We start from the raw sequence: 17,196 nt of genomic DNA on the forward strand, positions 1-17,196 counted from the left end.
TGTTTTTTAGCATCCTGGCCTGCTCTGGACATCATACATGTAAAGGAGACCTGCTCCATTCAGACCCAACTTCTCTCTTCTCTAAAATTCTGAAACAAAATTGGGTACTTTTCACCAGCCCTCCATGAATGGCAACTATTTCCACATGCATTTGCAGCACAGAGTTGCCATATCTTTCTGCTTTGGCTTTCAGTCCCTTTTCATTTTCTGAGCACTGTACTTATCCCAATCATGGTTACCACTAGTATAGCTAAGAGCTGTCTTCCTTCACTATTTTATTTGTTTCCTTAACTACAGTTCCTTCCTTCCAGGTTTTTTATGAAAATAAAATTACATAAGATTTCTAGAGCTCTATATAAATTATACTGTTATTGTTTTATGTGATATTATATTATGTTATACCATATTATATTATAATAATGAAGATATTTCTCTATTTCCATAGGGATATTAAAAAGAGAACATGGAAAGTGCACAATAGATCATCACTTCTGCTAAAAACACCACTCCCAGCAGTCATGCTACTGGCACAAAAAGTTCCTTTAAATTATCACTCATTCATTCAATTAATAATTTATTTACTTTCATCAAACACTTAAAAATATTGAAGTAGACATTAAATTATCACAAAGTTTTAGAGATTGTGGCATATATTCAATTAGGAGAAGCATTTTGAGACCAAAATCTCATCTATCATTTTTGAAGAATTTGGGTTATACACATATAAATGCTATTCCATAGATCATGATGGAAACATCCAGCAATCTGACATCTCCATTTTCAACCTTTCATCTGACAGGCATTCCAGGAATGGAAGAGGCACATGCCTGGATCTCCATTCCTTTCTGCTCTCTCTATACCATTGCCCTATTGGGAAATAGCATGATCCTGTTTGTCATTATCACAGAACAGAGTCTCCATGAGCCAATGTACTTTTTCCTTTCTATGCTGTCAGCCACTGACTTGGGCTTGACTATTTCCACAATGTCAACAACACTAAGTGTACTTTGGTTTGATGCCAGAGATATTAGCATTGATGGCTGTATTGTCCAGATGTTCTTCCTTCATGGGTTCACTTTCATGGAGTCTGGGGTTCTGGTGGCAATGGCCTTTGATCGATTTGTGGCTATCTGTGACCCTTTGAGATATACCACCATCCTCACAAATACCAGGATTACACAATTAGGTGTGGCAATGGTCATCCGTATGATAGTTCTAATGTTGCCCTTGCTTTTATTATTTAAGAAGCTGTCATTCTGTGGTCCTAATGGCCTTTCTCACTCCTACTGTTACCACCCTGATGTGATTAAGTTGTCCAGCTCAAATACCAAAATCAATAGTATATGTGGGTTAGCAGCTCTCATCCTGAGCACAGGAATTGATACACCATGCATTGTTCTCTCCTACATCCTGATCATTCGCTCTATCCTCAGCATAGCATCTCCCAAAGAGCAGAACAAGGCTTTCAGCACCTGTGGGTCTCACATAGGGGCTGTTGCCATCTTTTATATCCCCATGATTAGCCTATCCCTAACGCATCGCTATGGTCAGACCGCTCCCAAGATTGTACATACAATGATGGCCAACATCTACCTGATGCTTCCACCTGTGCTTAATCCCATTATATACAGTGTGAAAACAACCCAACTTCGCAAGGCAATGGGCAAATTATTCCTTTCAAAGTAGACTCCAGTGTGAGTCTGGAATGAGGGAAGATTAAAATGGCACTTGTCATGTCCCTTTAGTGAAGAAATTTGTTCAATATATGGATGGTTCTAAAAATAATTTTTAAAAGGTCTCCAGATAGTCTTAGAAGTCATGCTCCTTTGAAAAATGATGACAGAGATAGGTAGGTGATTCAGTGGATAGAGGACCAGAACTGGAGACTAGAGGTCATAGGTTCAAATCTGGTCTCAAATTCTTCTTAGCTATGTGACCCTGAGCAAGTCTCTTAACCCCAATTGCTTAGCCATTTCCACTTTTCTGTCATGGAACCTATAATTTGTATCAATTTTAAGACAGAAAGGTAAGGGTTTAAAAAAAGAAAAGTTTTGGCAGGGAGAGCAGTGGAGAGCAGTGGTATTTGAACTCACTCTGAGGATTTTTCCCATAAATAGAAAGGATAATGGTCCATAACTTCATAAACTTTTTAATAAATATTGTCATACTGTTCTATTTCAATTTGATTTAAAGTTGTGGTGTTTAGAAGATAAATATTACAGTTCCTGCCTATTTAAGAGGCATCTTTATAAAACAGAAATTGTCTTCTAATATTAGTAGGCTAAAAATAATGGGACTTCCTAGTTGTATTCAAGACTCCTTTTTAAAAATTATGTTAAAGTTTTTTTTTTATTAGTCAAATATTTTAAAAATTACTGAGACAACTGAACTTGGTTTTGTATTTTCGTTTAAGTATCAAAGCATTACAAGATATGGCTAGGTGAAATCATTATTAAGCATTGATTTCAAGAATAATGATCTTAATTTTCAAAGAAATGTGATACAGAATCTGCCTGGGATCAGCAATTTATTTGCACCCAGCATGTCATTTAGCAATTTTGTACATCAGTTCAGAACAGTTATAAGTTTTGACTATTTATAAATCTTGTTGATGTTTTATATAAAGACAGATTCTTCATTGATCTATTCTCTCACCACTTAGATGTGTTACATGCGAAAGGTCAGAGCTCTGCCTCTGCCATCCAAATCAAGACTCTTCCCTCATATCAGATAAGAAGCTCCCAAAGGATAGGGACTTTGCTTAGAGAAGGAATCCAATAAATGGACTTGGAGATAATTGTGCAACTTAAATTTCAGTGACTCATTCAATACAAATGTGGAGGCCAATTCCTCTTCTTAGACCCTGTCCAAGTGATTTTTCCTTAATCTTTTGGTTTTCACCACTCACTGACTTCCAATCTCCCCTGGTTACTCAAGCCTGACTTCAGACACCAAAAAGCCTAGCTCTTTCTAGTCTTGCAATGTTTGCATCCTTTAATTCAGAAATCTGTCACAACCAAACTCTCATATCCTGAATTCTCTTTTCACACTGACTTTGTTCACTTTCAATTCTCTCTTCCTTCTTTCTCATCTACTCCATTTCTACTACCTCCAGGTTAGATACTAAAATCTATTTTTTAAGACTTATTTATGAATTAAAATGTAATGTAGGGGCAGCTGCCTAGCTCAGTGGATTGAGAGTCAGACCTAGAGACAGGAAGTCCTAGGTTCAAATCTGGCCTCAGATACTTCCCAGCTGTGTGACCCTGGGCAAGTCACTTGACCCCCATTGCCCACCCTTACCACTCTTCCACCTAGGAGCCAATACACAGAAGTTAAGGGTTAAAAAATGTAATGTAGCTTCAGATATAATGCACCAGGAGATCAATAGAATAGTATGAAAAACATTTATTCATTTCTACTTAAATAACATGTTTATTATTAATTCAATTTTCTTATATAAAAATATTTTGATGTTCCTTTAGTTTCATAACTTTCACTTCACAATCAGTAAAGCCCTGACTGAACGTATGATCCCCTCCAACAAATAGAGCTCTATGAAACAAATCAACATATTAGCCATATCTGACAACAAATATGCCTTATGTCTTACCTTTAGTCAACCAAATATTTGGAAGGGTGAAATAGGCATGCTTCACCTAAAAGTTCACTGAAGTTATGATTACTTAAAACATTGATCAGAGTTCTACTATCTCTGTGTTTTTCTTTCATTAATAATATTTTTGTATGCATTTTTCTCCTTGTTCTGATCACCTATCATTTTAGTTCATAGATGGTTTCCCTAATTTTCTATTTGTAGCTGATCATTTAGGGTAGGACATCTTATAATATCATTACACTAGAAGAGATAAAGTTGGATATACAAAGGCTAAAGAGAAAATCCCATGAAATGTTCCTGATTGCCTCAACATTAACAATAACTTGATGTTACACAATGCCCATAGTATTTTCCAGAGTATAGTAGGATAAGATCTCCCTTCCTTTTTTATGGACACTAGATCGGCTACATGTTTCAAATGCCCTTTTTGATTAGCTTGTAGAAATGTCAGCATCTAGAATTGTTCTTTATTATCCTCAATCCCTGGCTCCTAAACACGTGCGCACACACACACACACACACACACACACACACACACACACACACACAAAAAACAGAGAATTCACCTTGCTTAATAACACAGGCCTCAGTTATCAGGATCAGAAAAATTTTAATTCAAAAACGGAGGATTGGATTATATAACTTCTAAAGGTTATATCCATACAATATTCAGAAATCAATTTGAAAAATTTTCTATTTATAAATGTTTTTAATGAACATCCAACATGTTTAAATTTTCCAGTGAATTAGAACAGAGAGGTTTTCTTCATCATATAATATTATCTTCTTATTTAGGTATTACTGTAAAAGAAAAGGAAATATCTGAATTTCTGTAGAAAATAAGAATTTAGGAAGATCAAAAAATGTGCCAACTGTCCGTTGGTACTCAAACAAATATAGAAACTGTCAGTACCAAAGCACATAAGAGGAGAATAAATGTAATATTAATATTTAGGAGTATTTAAGTGAGAGTAGGGAATCAGAACTATGATATTTTCTGAGTAGTTTATATAGTAAATGAACTATATTTGGGTATTTGGGACTTGCCTTGAAAAGAATGTAACTGTTCTGAGAGTGAATGCATATGTATAGAGTATATTGAGTTGGGTAGAGAGAAAAGAGTCAAAAATGTATCATCCTTGCTAGTCCAAAGATACCCTATCCTTTCCCTCTGTGGGGAACTGTGAAGGACCAAGGGGCTAAATCTCCTCAAACTCTCTCTCCTCTCCTCCTGAAGAGGTCAGTAAAAGGGTGTAGTTGCAGAGAAGAAATACAACCTTGAAGATAATGATACGAAGGAAGAGAGCAATTCCCTCCCTGGCTCCAGATGCCAGGCTCTAGTCAAAATTATTTTTTATTGATCATTTGATTCCCATAATGAGCTAGCTTGGTAGAAGAGATAAATATACATTGCTTCTGGCTTAGCAAGCAGCAGAAGCCTGAGGGAGAAACCTGAAGCCTGTTGGAGGAGAATCATGATGGAATAAATCAAGACTTTTAGAAGCCTGCTGGCACTAAATGTAATCCTTTTGACCCTTCGTTATTGCCCACCTCCATCTCTGACTTAAGACCCCTATCAAGATGCTCTGGCCCACATAATACCACAATAAATCGTGATATCCAACAATCATGGAAGTTAATGATTTGAAGCAATTTATGTTTTAAAAAATAGCTGAATACATCATCTCTGTAATAATATCTTGCTACATTTCCAATTTCATTCTCTTTTGAATAAAGATTGCCATAGATGTGATTATATCTAATGCAATGGAGTGATCTAATAATATTCCAGCCCCACAACTGTGACAGCACACTCAAATCCATATGCTTTCTGCCATCTAATATAGATTGGTGGGGATGATGAATTTAAAGCACCTACTCTGAAAGTTCAGAGAAGTTTGTTAATTACTGTTTAGGTAGGTAGGTTGTTGGAGAAAGGGAAGAATAACAGAAGTGGGGGGGAAATACATAGCTTTTAAAAAATAGCCTTTACGTAACATATTAAGGGTTGCAAACTAATTTATAATCATTAACAAATTTGATTCTTATAACAACTCTATGAGTCAGGTGCTATTTTCAAACCAATTTTACAGATGAGGAAACTAAAGCACCTCACATCTAAAAAAACATCCTCAGGGTCATAAGCTGGTTAAGTGTCTGAGGCTGGACTTGAATTTAAGACTTCTTAAGGCACTCCTGCCTGTTTTGTTGTCATTGTTGCTGTTTAGCTCTCTTTGATTAAGTCAGATTCTTAACCTTTTTTTGTGTCCTGGATCCCTTGGGCACTTTGGTAAAGTCTACAGATCCCTTCTCAGAATGTACTAGATGCATAAAATTACAAAAGAAACTAATTATTTTTAAATGTAGTTAGCAAAATACTTCACAAACCCCAGGTTAAGAACTGCAGACATAAGGGAAGCTATTTGGTTTAGATTGATACTATGATAATTCCATGATATCATGCCTGTGCTCACTCTCCATGGGACTTGAATACAACCTTACCATGCCTTCTTAGGCTTAGTGATCCTTAAAAATATCTTTCCCTAAATTATCCTAGATAGATTATCCCAACATTCTGATGGTTTTTCTCTTAGTTCTTTAAATGTCTTTAGAAAACCAAAGTAGTTCAACACTCTTTCTATGTAACCACACCCATTTCCTTTTCTGATCTTTTAGTTTTCTGGTATGTCTTTATATTTTTATTTTATTTTTTTTTTTTGGTTTTATTTGGCCAGTGGATCATAAAAATAATAATTAATACTTACATATCACTTTAAGTTTCTAGTTTATAATTCTTTTTACAAATATTATCTAATTTTAATATCATAGCAATCATGAGCACCAAGTGTTATTTTGTTTTAAATTTTACAGATGAGGAAAATGAATCAGGCAAGTTAGGTAACTTAACTATGGTCGTAAAACTAGTAAGCATCTAAGCCTAGATTTAAATTCAGGTCTTCCTACCTTGAGGCCCAGCAGTCAATTTTCAGTTCTTAGTACTTCCTTGTTTAGAGAGTAAGGAGTAGCTTAGAGATAATCTAGTCCTCCATTGTATTTTTTTTAAAAGCAATTGAGTCTGAAAAGTTAAATAATTACTATAGGTTACACAGAGAGTAAATAATAGAGACTTTTTCTTAAGAAATTAATTTTCTTTTTTAATTATTAAGTTTGAGAAACATAGCAGAATCTCAGGACTAGTTGGCAATAAGTGGTATGAGACTGGAGATCAGGCAAGAGATGAATATTGGATATGCAGATTGGGAGTCATCAGATTAGGTTATTGATCAATTCACGAATTGATCAATAATCATTGCACTTATGAGAGATTTTAATATTGTCAATGGAGACAGAATAGAGTACCCAAAACAGTGAATACACTGGGAAGAACAGTATATATGGCATCAGAGGACATGGATTCAAAACCAAACTCGACAAACATTTCCCAGCTCTATGACCCTGGATAAGTTACTTAAATCCAGTAGTCTATCCCTTACCACTCTTTTGCCTTGGAATCGATTTTTATTATCAATTCTAAAACAAAAGGGTTTAAAAAAACAGTTTGCACACTAAATACTTAAGAAACATTAGATAAGTTATCAGGCTGGCATGACCCAGGACAAGTAAACTTTTCAGGTCTCAGTTTCTGCAACTGTAAAACAAGGGAGTTAGATCTGCTGGATTCCAATCTCTCTCTTAACTATAAATCTGTGGCTCTAGGTTCCTGTGATTTTCTTTTCACTATGCTATACCAGACCAAAATATTGTAGAGCATGTATGAGTAACAAAGGCAGAAAAGTAATGGTCAAAAGAAAGATAGGAGAAAGAAAGAGAATGGTACAGAATCACAAAAACCAGAGGAAGAGAGAATGTCTACAATGGAGATGTCAAACTTCAAAGAAATAAAGGAAGATGAGTTCTGGAAAAATTCATTTAGGTGGCAGCTGGGTAGCTCAGTGGATTGAAAGCCAAGCCTAGAGACGGGAGGTCCTAGGTTCAAATCTGACCTCAGACACTTCCCAGCTGTGTGACCCTGGGCAATTCACTTGACCCCCACTGCCTACCCTTACCACTCTTCTGCCTTGGAGTCAATTGACTCCAAGACGGAAGGTAAGGGTTTTAAAAAAATTCATTTAAATATGCGATGTCATGTATTACCTTAAAAACATTACTTTTCACTAGGCACAATGTAGCTTGTTCTTAAAATGATCATGTCTGCTTGATTGGATTTTTAAATAAAGGTTCTTCTGACCCCGATTGTGTATTAACAAATTGAATTTGCTTCTAAATATTATATTAGGTGGTTGGACTTTAAGGGACTAAACCTCATTTAGATTTACTAGTTTATGAGAAAAAGCAAATTCATGAGAATAGAGGATAGAGGAAAATGGAGAAGAGAGGAAATTTAATAGAGGAAAATGGTATAACATTTCCTCAATGTTGTTCCGCTGAATTGCACCCACACTTGAAGGGCAAGTCCCCAGAAGGTGACTGCCATATTGAGGTCTATGTATATTTTCTTGGTGACTATGTATCTCACATTTTAAATTACTGCACTGCTACTTGTTTCCTTTCCATGAACACCTGAACAGTAGATTAATGGCCTTTTAGTAAACACATTTACTAATGTGGAATTTAAGAATAGTAATTACTAATAATATTTTCCTCATAAGTCTGTGTTGCATTTACCCACGGATACACAGACAATACATTAAAAAAGTAGGCTGAGAATAGAATATTAGTAAAGTACATATACATATGTGTGGATGTGTGGCAAAATGATAAATCAAAAGTTCTAGCACTCAAAGTCCACTCTCTCTTCACTAAGTTCTCTTCCATATCCCCTTGGAACTAACATGTAAAGTACTTAAGAATTATTTTTTAATTGGTTGACTTACTGCTTTCCTAAAGAAATTAGCTGTGCCTCTCAAAGCAAACAGCTCTGTCCTTTGGGGTAGAACAATTCTTAACAAGGATTTGGCAGTCAGATGTTTGGATTGCTTAACTTGCTGTAGCTGGTCGTATCTATATAGAATTCTATTTTGACATTATGATTCTCTCTCTGCCCCTTTCAGCTTCCCTTAATGTGATGGTGTTATTGTTATTGGTGGTGGTGCTGTGCCATTTTCAATCCTGCCCAACTTTTCATGACCCTATGTGAGGTTTCTTCACAAAGATGCTGAAGTGGTTTGCCATATCCTTCACCAGTCCATTTTACAGATGAAGATCTAAAGTAAACAGGGTTAAGTGATTTGCCCAAGGTCACACAGTTAATAAGCATATAAGGTCATATTTGAATTCAGAAGATGAGTCATTTTAACATCCCACCTGTCCCTCCATTCACTGTATGACCTAGCTGCCTTTAAGTCTTAACTTCGCTCTTTGGAAGGTAAGCTTCTAGAACAGAGGTCTGCAACCTTTTTGGCCGTGAGAGCCATAAACGCCACATTTTTTAAAATGTAATTTCGTGAGAGCCATACAATATGTTTAACACTGAATAAAAGTAAATATGTGCATTTTATGTAAGAACAGCACTTTTAAAGTACAATAAATCTCTGAACTATTTTTAATTATGTTATTATGTGCTAACCAATGATGAATAAAGTACATTAATGTGACTTCTGGTGCTGCATGGTTTTGCTGATTATTAATCAAAAAACAAGACTTAATGGGGCACCATAGTACTGATATAACTGCACACATAAATATAAAACTCCTTTACACTAAGAAAATTGCTGAAATAAAGAGAGAAAAATTCAGGGAAGAATACTTTTTCCTCTCCGTCTCTCAAGTCTGGCAACAGGAGAAGAAAAGGCTGCCAGCCTGCTGGTTAAGCCATTTGGCCACATAAATTAAGTAGGAGATCAGGAGATTACAGAAAATAACATGACTTGTGTGCAGGCATTAGTAAGTAGCGGGAGAGGAGGGTACCTTTTCATGGAAAACTGGCCAGGATACACATTTCCTGGTACAGGTGTTTATCAGTGCTGCCTACTCAGTCATTCTGTATCAAATGAAACAACTCCTGGGGGAAAATTATTCTCATTAATGAAGCATATGTAAAGATGAAATCTGACTATAGTTCCCCTTTGAGAGCAGGTAGAAAAGTTAAAAACAATAACAATCCCACAAATAGGGAGTGTAAACCCCATGAATGCACTGAGATAAAGTCATGTAAATCAGAGGTAGAAGGGTAGAGAATGTAGACAAAAGTGATCAATCACTATACAGAACCCCAGGATGTCAGTAACAGGTGTGGAGGGCAGAAGGAGGAACACACAGCACACCTACCAAGCCGAACTAAAGACCAGGATTTGTCTCTGGTGCAATATCAATGAGGGAGCCTTCTATCTTAGAAGAAGATAGTCTTGTACCAAAAGGATCAAAAGAGCCAGATATGGCTCGAGAGCCATACATTGCCGACCCCTGCTCTAGAAGATAGTGACTATCTTCCTTTTTTGCTTGTATTTGTATTCTTGACATTTAGTACAGTGTCTGGCACTTATTAAATATTTTATAAATGCTCATTGACTGGCCAGTTGACCTTCATAGACTGCCTTAATATTGTCAAAATATTTAATTTACATCAACTTATTTGAGCACAACAGACTTGTGATCTAAGTTTTATGATCATGACCATTCTTTTATAGAAAAGGAAACAAGTTCATAGAGTTCATAAACGACTTACTCAGAATGACATGACTAGTCTAGAAGGGCAGAAGTGGGTTAGAAAAACAAGCAAACAAAAGAAGATAATCATCCTAATGTCATGGTTGGTATTTTATATACTACCTGATATTGCTTCTCACCTGAGACACCAGAAGACCAATTTTTTTAGCTTCCACTAATTCCCATCATTCAAAACCTCTGCCCTTAGCTTCCAGAATGACTAGTCTTATAAGTAGCAGAGATAGTGCACATAGGCCATTGTTCATACAACAGCAGTTGCAATGATATCATGTTATCATATAGAGTTTCTCTCATTATTTGAGTCAGGCTCATGTCACCCATGTACTATATAGCCACTGCATTCCTAGTCACAATTGTCTCTAACATGAATCCTTCTATTCCTCATTTTTTAGAAATAGATAACATCTTCAATAATGGTTCTTCGGTGCTAGTATCTCTACCAAAGAGACTATCTGGAATCTAAAAGAATATGTGAGCTCTATGACCAACACATTGGAGTTTTATTATTCATTAAATATCAAGAACAAGTCCCTTCAGGTTCTGTAGTAATAATTTACTTTCTCTGTATCAATGCATTTCCACTAACATCACACTCATGACACAGTTGACAAAAGATAAAAGATTCTCCCCGAGTCAATCAGATGGGTCATTCTGAGAATAAACTTAATTGTTCACAGAACACCCGTTAGTGTAACTGCTCAATTGATACCTAACTTACATTCTGAACTCATGTTTATGTGGCAATGTATCACTGCCTCCAAAAGGAGGATGCCTTCATGGTGTCCTCATATCTTCTCCTAAACAAGTTTCTTTCTCTAGCATGAGAATCACCAGTGCATATTACACAGAGAGTTGGTGTCAGAGTGAGTAAGACCTGAGTCCAAGTCCTGCCTCTGACATATACAAATAATTCATAATTCTTCAGTATCTCCAAGAAACTCTCTAAGGGTACATGCTATAAAGCTAGTGTCAGTCTTTACCCAGAAATTCCCTGTACTAAAGAAAAGAGAGACTTAGACAGAGGCACAAAGAGAGATATACTCAGAGGAAGAGACAGGAATAACCATTTAGACCCTACTATGGGTCAGTACTATGCTAAGCACATTTTTACATATATTATTTCAATCAATTCTCACAATATTTTATACTAGATGCTATTATTATCCATGTTTTACATTTGAGTAATGGAGTCAAATGGAAATTAAGTGACTACCCAGGTTTACATAGCTATTAAGTATTTAAACCTGGATTTGAACTCATGTCTTCTTGATTCAAAGTCCAGCATTCTATCCACTGCACCACCTCTCTGGCTTTGGAGATTATGTTCCTTATCTATACCATTCAAGAATTTCCTAACCTGCAAAGATTAGAGTTTGAGGAAATGGAAGAATTCACATAGAAATATTAGCAATAAGCAATAAAATCCAGCATTAATTTTATCACTCCAATTGTGTAGATCTGACTTTATTTGAAAGTGTTTTTACTTTTAATATGACTGACAAGATTAATTTAGAGTTAACAGATGAGGAACTTTAACTTTATAATTATTTTGTGACAAATGTATATTGCTTGCATAGATGAGATGTATGAAAATAAATGATATTTCCACAATCCATGATGGAGACTTTTAATAATATAACCTTTCTATTTTCAAGCTTCCAATTGACAAGAATCCTAGAAATTGAAGATGTTTGTGACTTAATTTCTAGACCCTTTTGTTGAAATTGGTGCTTGGATTATAAAACGTCCATTTTACTTGGATTCATTGTCTACATCTTTCTTTATCCTTTGTGTTGTGATAGTAATGGATTTAGGGTTCTGGAAGTTATGACCTTTGGTCATTTTCTTTTTTATCAGTGCCTTTTTGAGATATTCTAACAAGCTCACCAAACAGAAGAATTGTGATAATATTGATGTTACACCCACAGTTGTTGCTGAAGAGGCTGTCAAATTAATATCCTTCTCATTCCTCTGATAAGATTAGGTCTATATGTTCAAAATTCAAGGTAAATAGTGCCTTGTGATTAACTGCTTTCCTTCAGACAATTGTCTTAGATCTAATAAATATTGTCCTTTTCTACATTCTGATCATGGACTCTATAATCAATGTAGGATAACACAATGAGTTGTATAGAGCTTTGGTATTTGTGTATCCTGTGTGGGAATGTCATCATCTTCTCTATCCCTGAGATTAGCTTGTCTCTTTTTTCATCACTAGATGATTAGTTCCTCATATCATTCATACAATAATAGCCAACATCCAACTAATGCTTCTGTCTGTGGTCAACCAATACCATCATCTACAACATCAAGCCTGTTTGATATTGTGGAAAGGGTCAGTCCCAAGCCAGTTGCTGATAGGATGAAAAGGAAAATATTACATGCACTCATGGAGACACTGCTCTGATGATGAGGAACAGAATCATTCTGTTTCCTTAAAAGGGAATGGCATAGATACAGCTTCCAAACTCCCAAGATAACAATATTATTATTTCTTGCTAAGGGGATCCAGGTGTGAGACTAAAGTGAGAATACATTAAAATTAAATTTGTTATGGAAACTGGAAAAACAATCACTATCAGGAAAAGAACTACATTTCTCCAAGTTCCTGAGTATTTAAAGTAACAGAAATCAAATTTTCAAGAGGCTATATGCATAGATGGTACACAAGGATTGCACTGAAATGTTTATGGAGAACTTAAAATGAACAATTAAGAGCAATCCCCATAGGGGCTCTAGCTATATATGTAAAAGTGCTAAAACAATAATACCTCATTGGAGACCAGGAGTTGCTATGAGTATTGAGTAATGAGGTGAGCAACAAGGAGTGGGATGCAGACATTGTATACAGACTCTTCTTTTTTTTTTTTTATAAACCCTTAATTTTGGTGTATTGTCTCATAGGTGGAAGAGTGGTAAAGGTGAGCAATGGGGGTCAAGTGACTTGCCCAGGGTCACACAGCTGGGAAGTGGCTGAGGCCGGATTTGAACCTAGGACCTCCTGTCTCTAGGCCTGACTCTCACTCCACTGAGCTACCCAGCTGCCCCCTGTATGCAGACTCTTCTAACATAGAAAAGGAGTTTAGCCATGAAAGTCCAAAAACTGTTATTCCAGTTGTTGAGGACATCCTTGCCTCTGCCTGTATTATCAAAGCCATAATACTTAGAAAAGCTTTACCTTTCAAACTAATATGGAGGAAAGGGAATAATATTGCATTCATATGTGAAATGCATGTTGGTGTTATTTTCTGTTGGTTTTGCTCTTTTATTTCCAATGAACCACTTCATTGTTCCAGTTCTAATTCTGAATATATTAGTAATACAAGTAACTTAATACACAAAGCTGAATTCACTTCAATTTCCCATATTTCTAACTAGATAAAAAATAAATGTGCCAATTAGATCATTTATCATTAAAAATAACACACAAGTTCAACTTAAGTCTAAAAGAATAAAGAGTTGGTTTAAGCAAATTTTGAAGACTTTTGTTTTGTTCTAGGTAATAGGTAGATTTAGGTTACATTGATATGATTCAAGTAGAGGTTACCAACATTGACAAACATTTATTCAATAGGTCCCCTGCTAGGAAAACTGACAGGATAGATTCTTGGAAACATTGTGTAAATGTGCAGTGAGGTCCCAAAGTCTATAGTACTTGACTTTTTCAAGCCTGTGGTGAAGCCCCTGGCCCCAGGGCAAAATAGTTCAGAGTCCTGCAAATCATCAGCATAATAGACAAAATGATCAGTTTTCAGAACTCCCAGTTCACAGACAAACAAACGAAAAAGGTTGGAAAAATGAACAAATAGCAAAAGAAATACATTACCATAGATAATTTTTATGGTGAAAAAGACTAAGACACAGATTTAGTAGGGGACAGTGAGATCCTAGCAACCACATGTAAAACTTCAAATAAAAATGGGAATGGGTCTCAAGCACTAAACAAATTCAAAAAGGAATCCAAAATTTAAATAAGAGAGATGAACAAAAATAGGAAAAAGAAATGAAAGTAATGAAAAAATAATAATAGCTTAAATAGGAAAATCAATTAAGTGAAAAAAGAGGCACATCCATAGAAGAAAAGATTTCCATGAAAAGTAGAATTGATCAAATGGAAAAAGAAGCAAAAAAAAATCCAATGAAGAAAATATTTACTTGTAAAGAAGAAAGTACCAAATGGAAAAAGGAGAATCAAAAGGTTAATGAAGAAAATAATTCTTTAAAAATTAAAACTAAACAAATAAAAACTAAAGACTTCAAGAGACATCAAGAAACAATAAAATCAAATAGGATTATACACGATCTGGAAACATCTACATTGAAAGATTGGAAGGCTTGGAATATGGTATTTTTGAAGGCAAGGGACATGGATTTACAAACAAGAATCACCTACCTGTCCAAACTGACTATATTCTATCAGAGGAAAATATGGTCACTTAATAAAATAGAAGATTTCCAAGCATTCCTGAAGAAAATATCAGACTTAAACAGAAAATTTTAAGTCCAAATTCAGAATTCAAGGGAAGTATATAAAGGTGTATAAGAAAGAGAAAAAAAATTAAACTCAATGAAGTCAAATTGTTTATATTCCTACATGGAAAGATGATATTTGTAATTCTTAACATTTTATCATTATTAAATTAGAAGTATACATAGACAGAGGTTATAGTAGTAAGCTGTTTGTGATGATATACAAAAATAGAAATTCAGGTGGTGAAAAAGAGGATTGCACTGAAAGAAATTGAAAGAGAGGAAAATGAGATAAATTATATCACAAAAAGAGGCAAAGAAGAGAAAATACTATTACAGTGGAAAGAACAATGAGGGTGGTGACTGGCAATACTTAAACCTTACTCTCATTAAACTTGGCTCAGAGAGTCAACAATCATCTGTGTATAGAATCCTATCATATCTTATAGAGAAGTAAAAGGGGAATTAGAAGGGTGGTGGGGGAGTAATATAAAGGAGGAGGAAGTTGGAGGGGTGATTAAAAGATTCTGTAGAGAAGTAGGAGGAGAATAAGAAGGGTGGTGTTGGGAAAGGGAGCAATATAGGGGAGCAGAAATGGGAGGAGTGATTAAAAGCAAAACATTTGTGTGGAGGTATCAAGTGAAAGGAGAAAACAGCATTAAAAGTGGGAAACAAGATAGAGGGGAATACAGAGTAGGTAATCATAGCTGTGAATATAAATGGGATGAACTCATCCATAAGACAGAAGTGGATAGAAAAGTGAATTAAAAAACAGAACCTTATAATATGTTGTTTACAAGAAACACATTTAAGACAAGTAGAGACACAAAATAAAAGTAAAGGAGATGGAGCAGAATCTAGTGGGCTTCAACTAAGATAAAAAAAAAGCAGGAGTAGCAATTATGATCACAGACAAAGCTAAATTAAAAAAGATTTGATTAAAAGAGATAAGGAAAATAATTATATCTTGATAAAAGGCAGTATAGACAAAGAAGTAACATCAGTGCTTAACATATATGCACCAAATCGTATAGTCTCCAGATTTTTAAAATTCAAAGTAAAGGAACTTGAGAAGGAAATAGTAAAACTATATTAGTGAGTGACATCAACCTTCCTTTCTCAGAACTAGCAAAATGTAACCAAAAAATTCAATAAGAGGGGGCAGCTGGGTAGCTCAGTGGATTGAGAGCCAGGCCTAGAGATGGGAGGTCCTGGGTTCAAATCTGGCCTCAACCACTTCCCAGCTGTGTGACCCTGGGCAAGTCACTTGACCCCCATTGCCTACCCTTACCACTCTTCTGCCTTGGAGCCAATACACAGAAGTTAAGGGTTTAAAAAAAAAGAAAAAATTCAATAAGAAAGAAGCAAAGGGACAGTTGTTACGGCTTCCGGGTTAAGATGGCGGCAGAGTAAGAAGCAGCTCTTAACCTCTCCTGACCAAAACACACAAAACTCCTCAAGGGGACATAAAAACAAGTCCAGACGAACGGAGGAACCCCACAACAGGGCACAGCGTGGAAGGTACTTGGAATCGAGACATTTCCAGGCTAAAAACGGCTTTCACTCAATCGCGGGCTGAGCAACCGCCCCACCCCCACCCCCTCCACACTCACCTATAGCTCCGAACCCAGCTAAAAAGAAGTAGAGCAAGTTTGGGGCACCCATCGAGTCATCGGCAGCTCCGGGACCTGTTCCTGAGAGCAGCAAGACTTAGGACCCCATTAAGTCAAGAACGCACGCGAAATCTGAGCGCGCGGGAGCAGACAGTGGACGCTGGGAGCAGAGTGCCGGCTGAGCAGAGGCGTGGGTGCCGGCTGAGCAGAGGCGTGGGTGGAGGCAGACACAACCAGGAACTAAAGCCTAAGTGGGGAACCAGTGCAGACGGGTATACTACTGTGGAAGCAGCGCCCTGAGACTTGTAAAGAAACCTCCTGCAGAGGATCAAGCAAGGGAATCCACCAGGGGGCTTGACCTTGGAAAAAACTAGAACTCAGACCTCAGGAGCCAATAGATCTCTGACAGACACTGAGCGCGAGGATAAACCTGAGAAGCTGCTGGGCTAATGATGGCTAATCAGTTACAGGAAGTTCAGAAGAGAAAGAATAATAACAAAAAAAAGAAGTCTTTAACACTCGACAGCTTTTACACAGAGAAAATCCAGACAACCGAGCAAACAGAGGAGGAGAACAAACAACCATCCAGACCCTCCCCAAATAAGGAAAACTCCTCACAAGCTATGGAAGAGTTCAAATCTGAGATTTTGAGGAAAATGGAAGAGATCTGGCAAGAAAATAACAGTTTAAAAGGTAGAATCTTGCAACTGGAAAGTGAGGCTCAGAAACCAAATGAACTGATAAGCAAATTGAACACAAGAAATGACCAGATTGAAAAGGAATACCAGAAGATTATGGCCGAAAACA

The 17,196-nt window shown here is 36.3% G+C and overlaps 1 protein-coding gene across 1 annotated transcript; it reads left to right on the top strand.

Annotated features, from left to right (window-relative positions):
- Window positions 1-747: 747 nt before the first annotated feature.
- On the top strand, window positions 748-1,686 carry LOC123238746 (olfactory receptor 51F1-like). The gene has a single exon (XM_044665950.1). The coding sequence runs from the start codon at window positions 748-750 to the stop codon at window positions 1,684-1,686; it is 939 nt and encodes a 312-aa protein (XP_044521885.1).
- Window positions 1,687-17,196: the final 15,510 nt, after the last annotated feature.

Source organism: Gracilinanus agilis, chromosome 3, assembly GCF_016433145.1.
Source record: "Gracilinanus agilis isolate LMUSP501 chromosome 3, AgileGrace, whole genome shotgun sequence".
NCBI lineage: Eukaryota > Metazoa > Chordata > Mammalia > Didelphimorphia > Didelphidae > Gracilinanus > Gracilinanus agilis.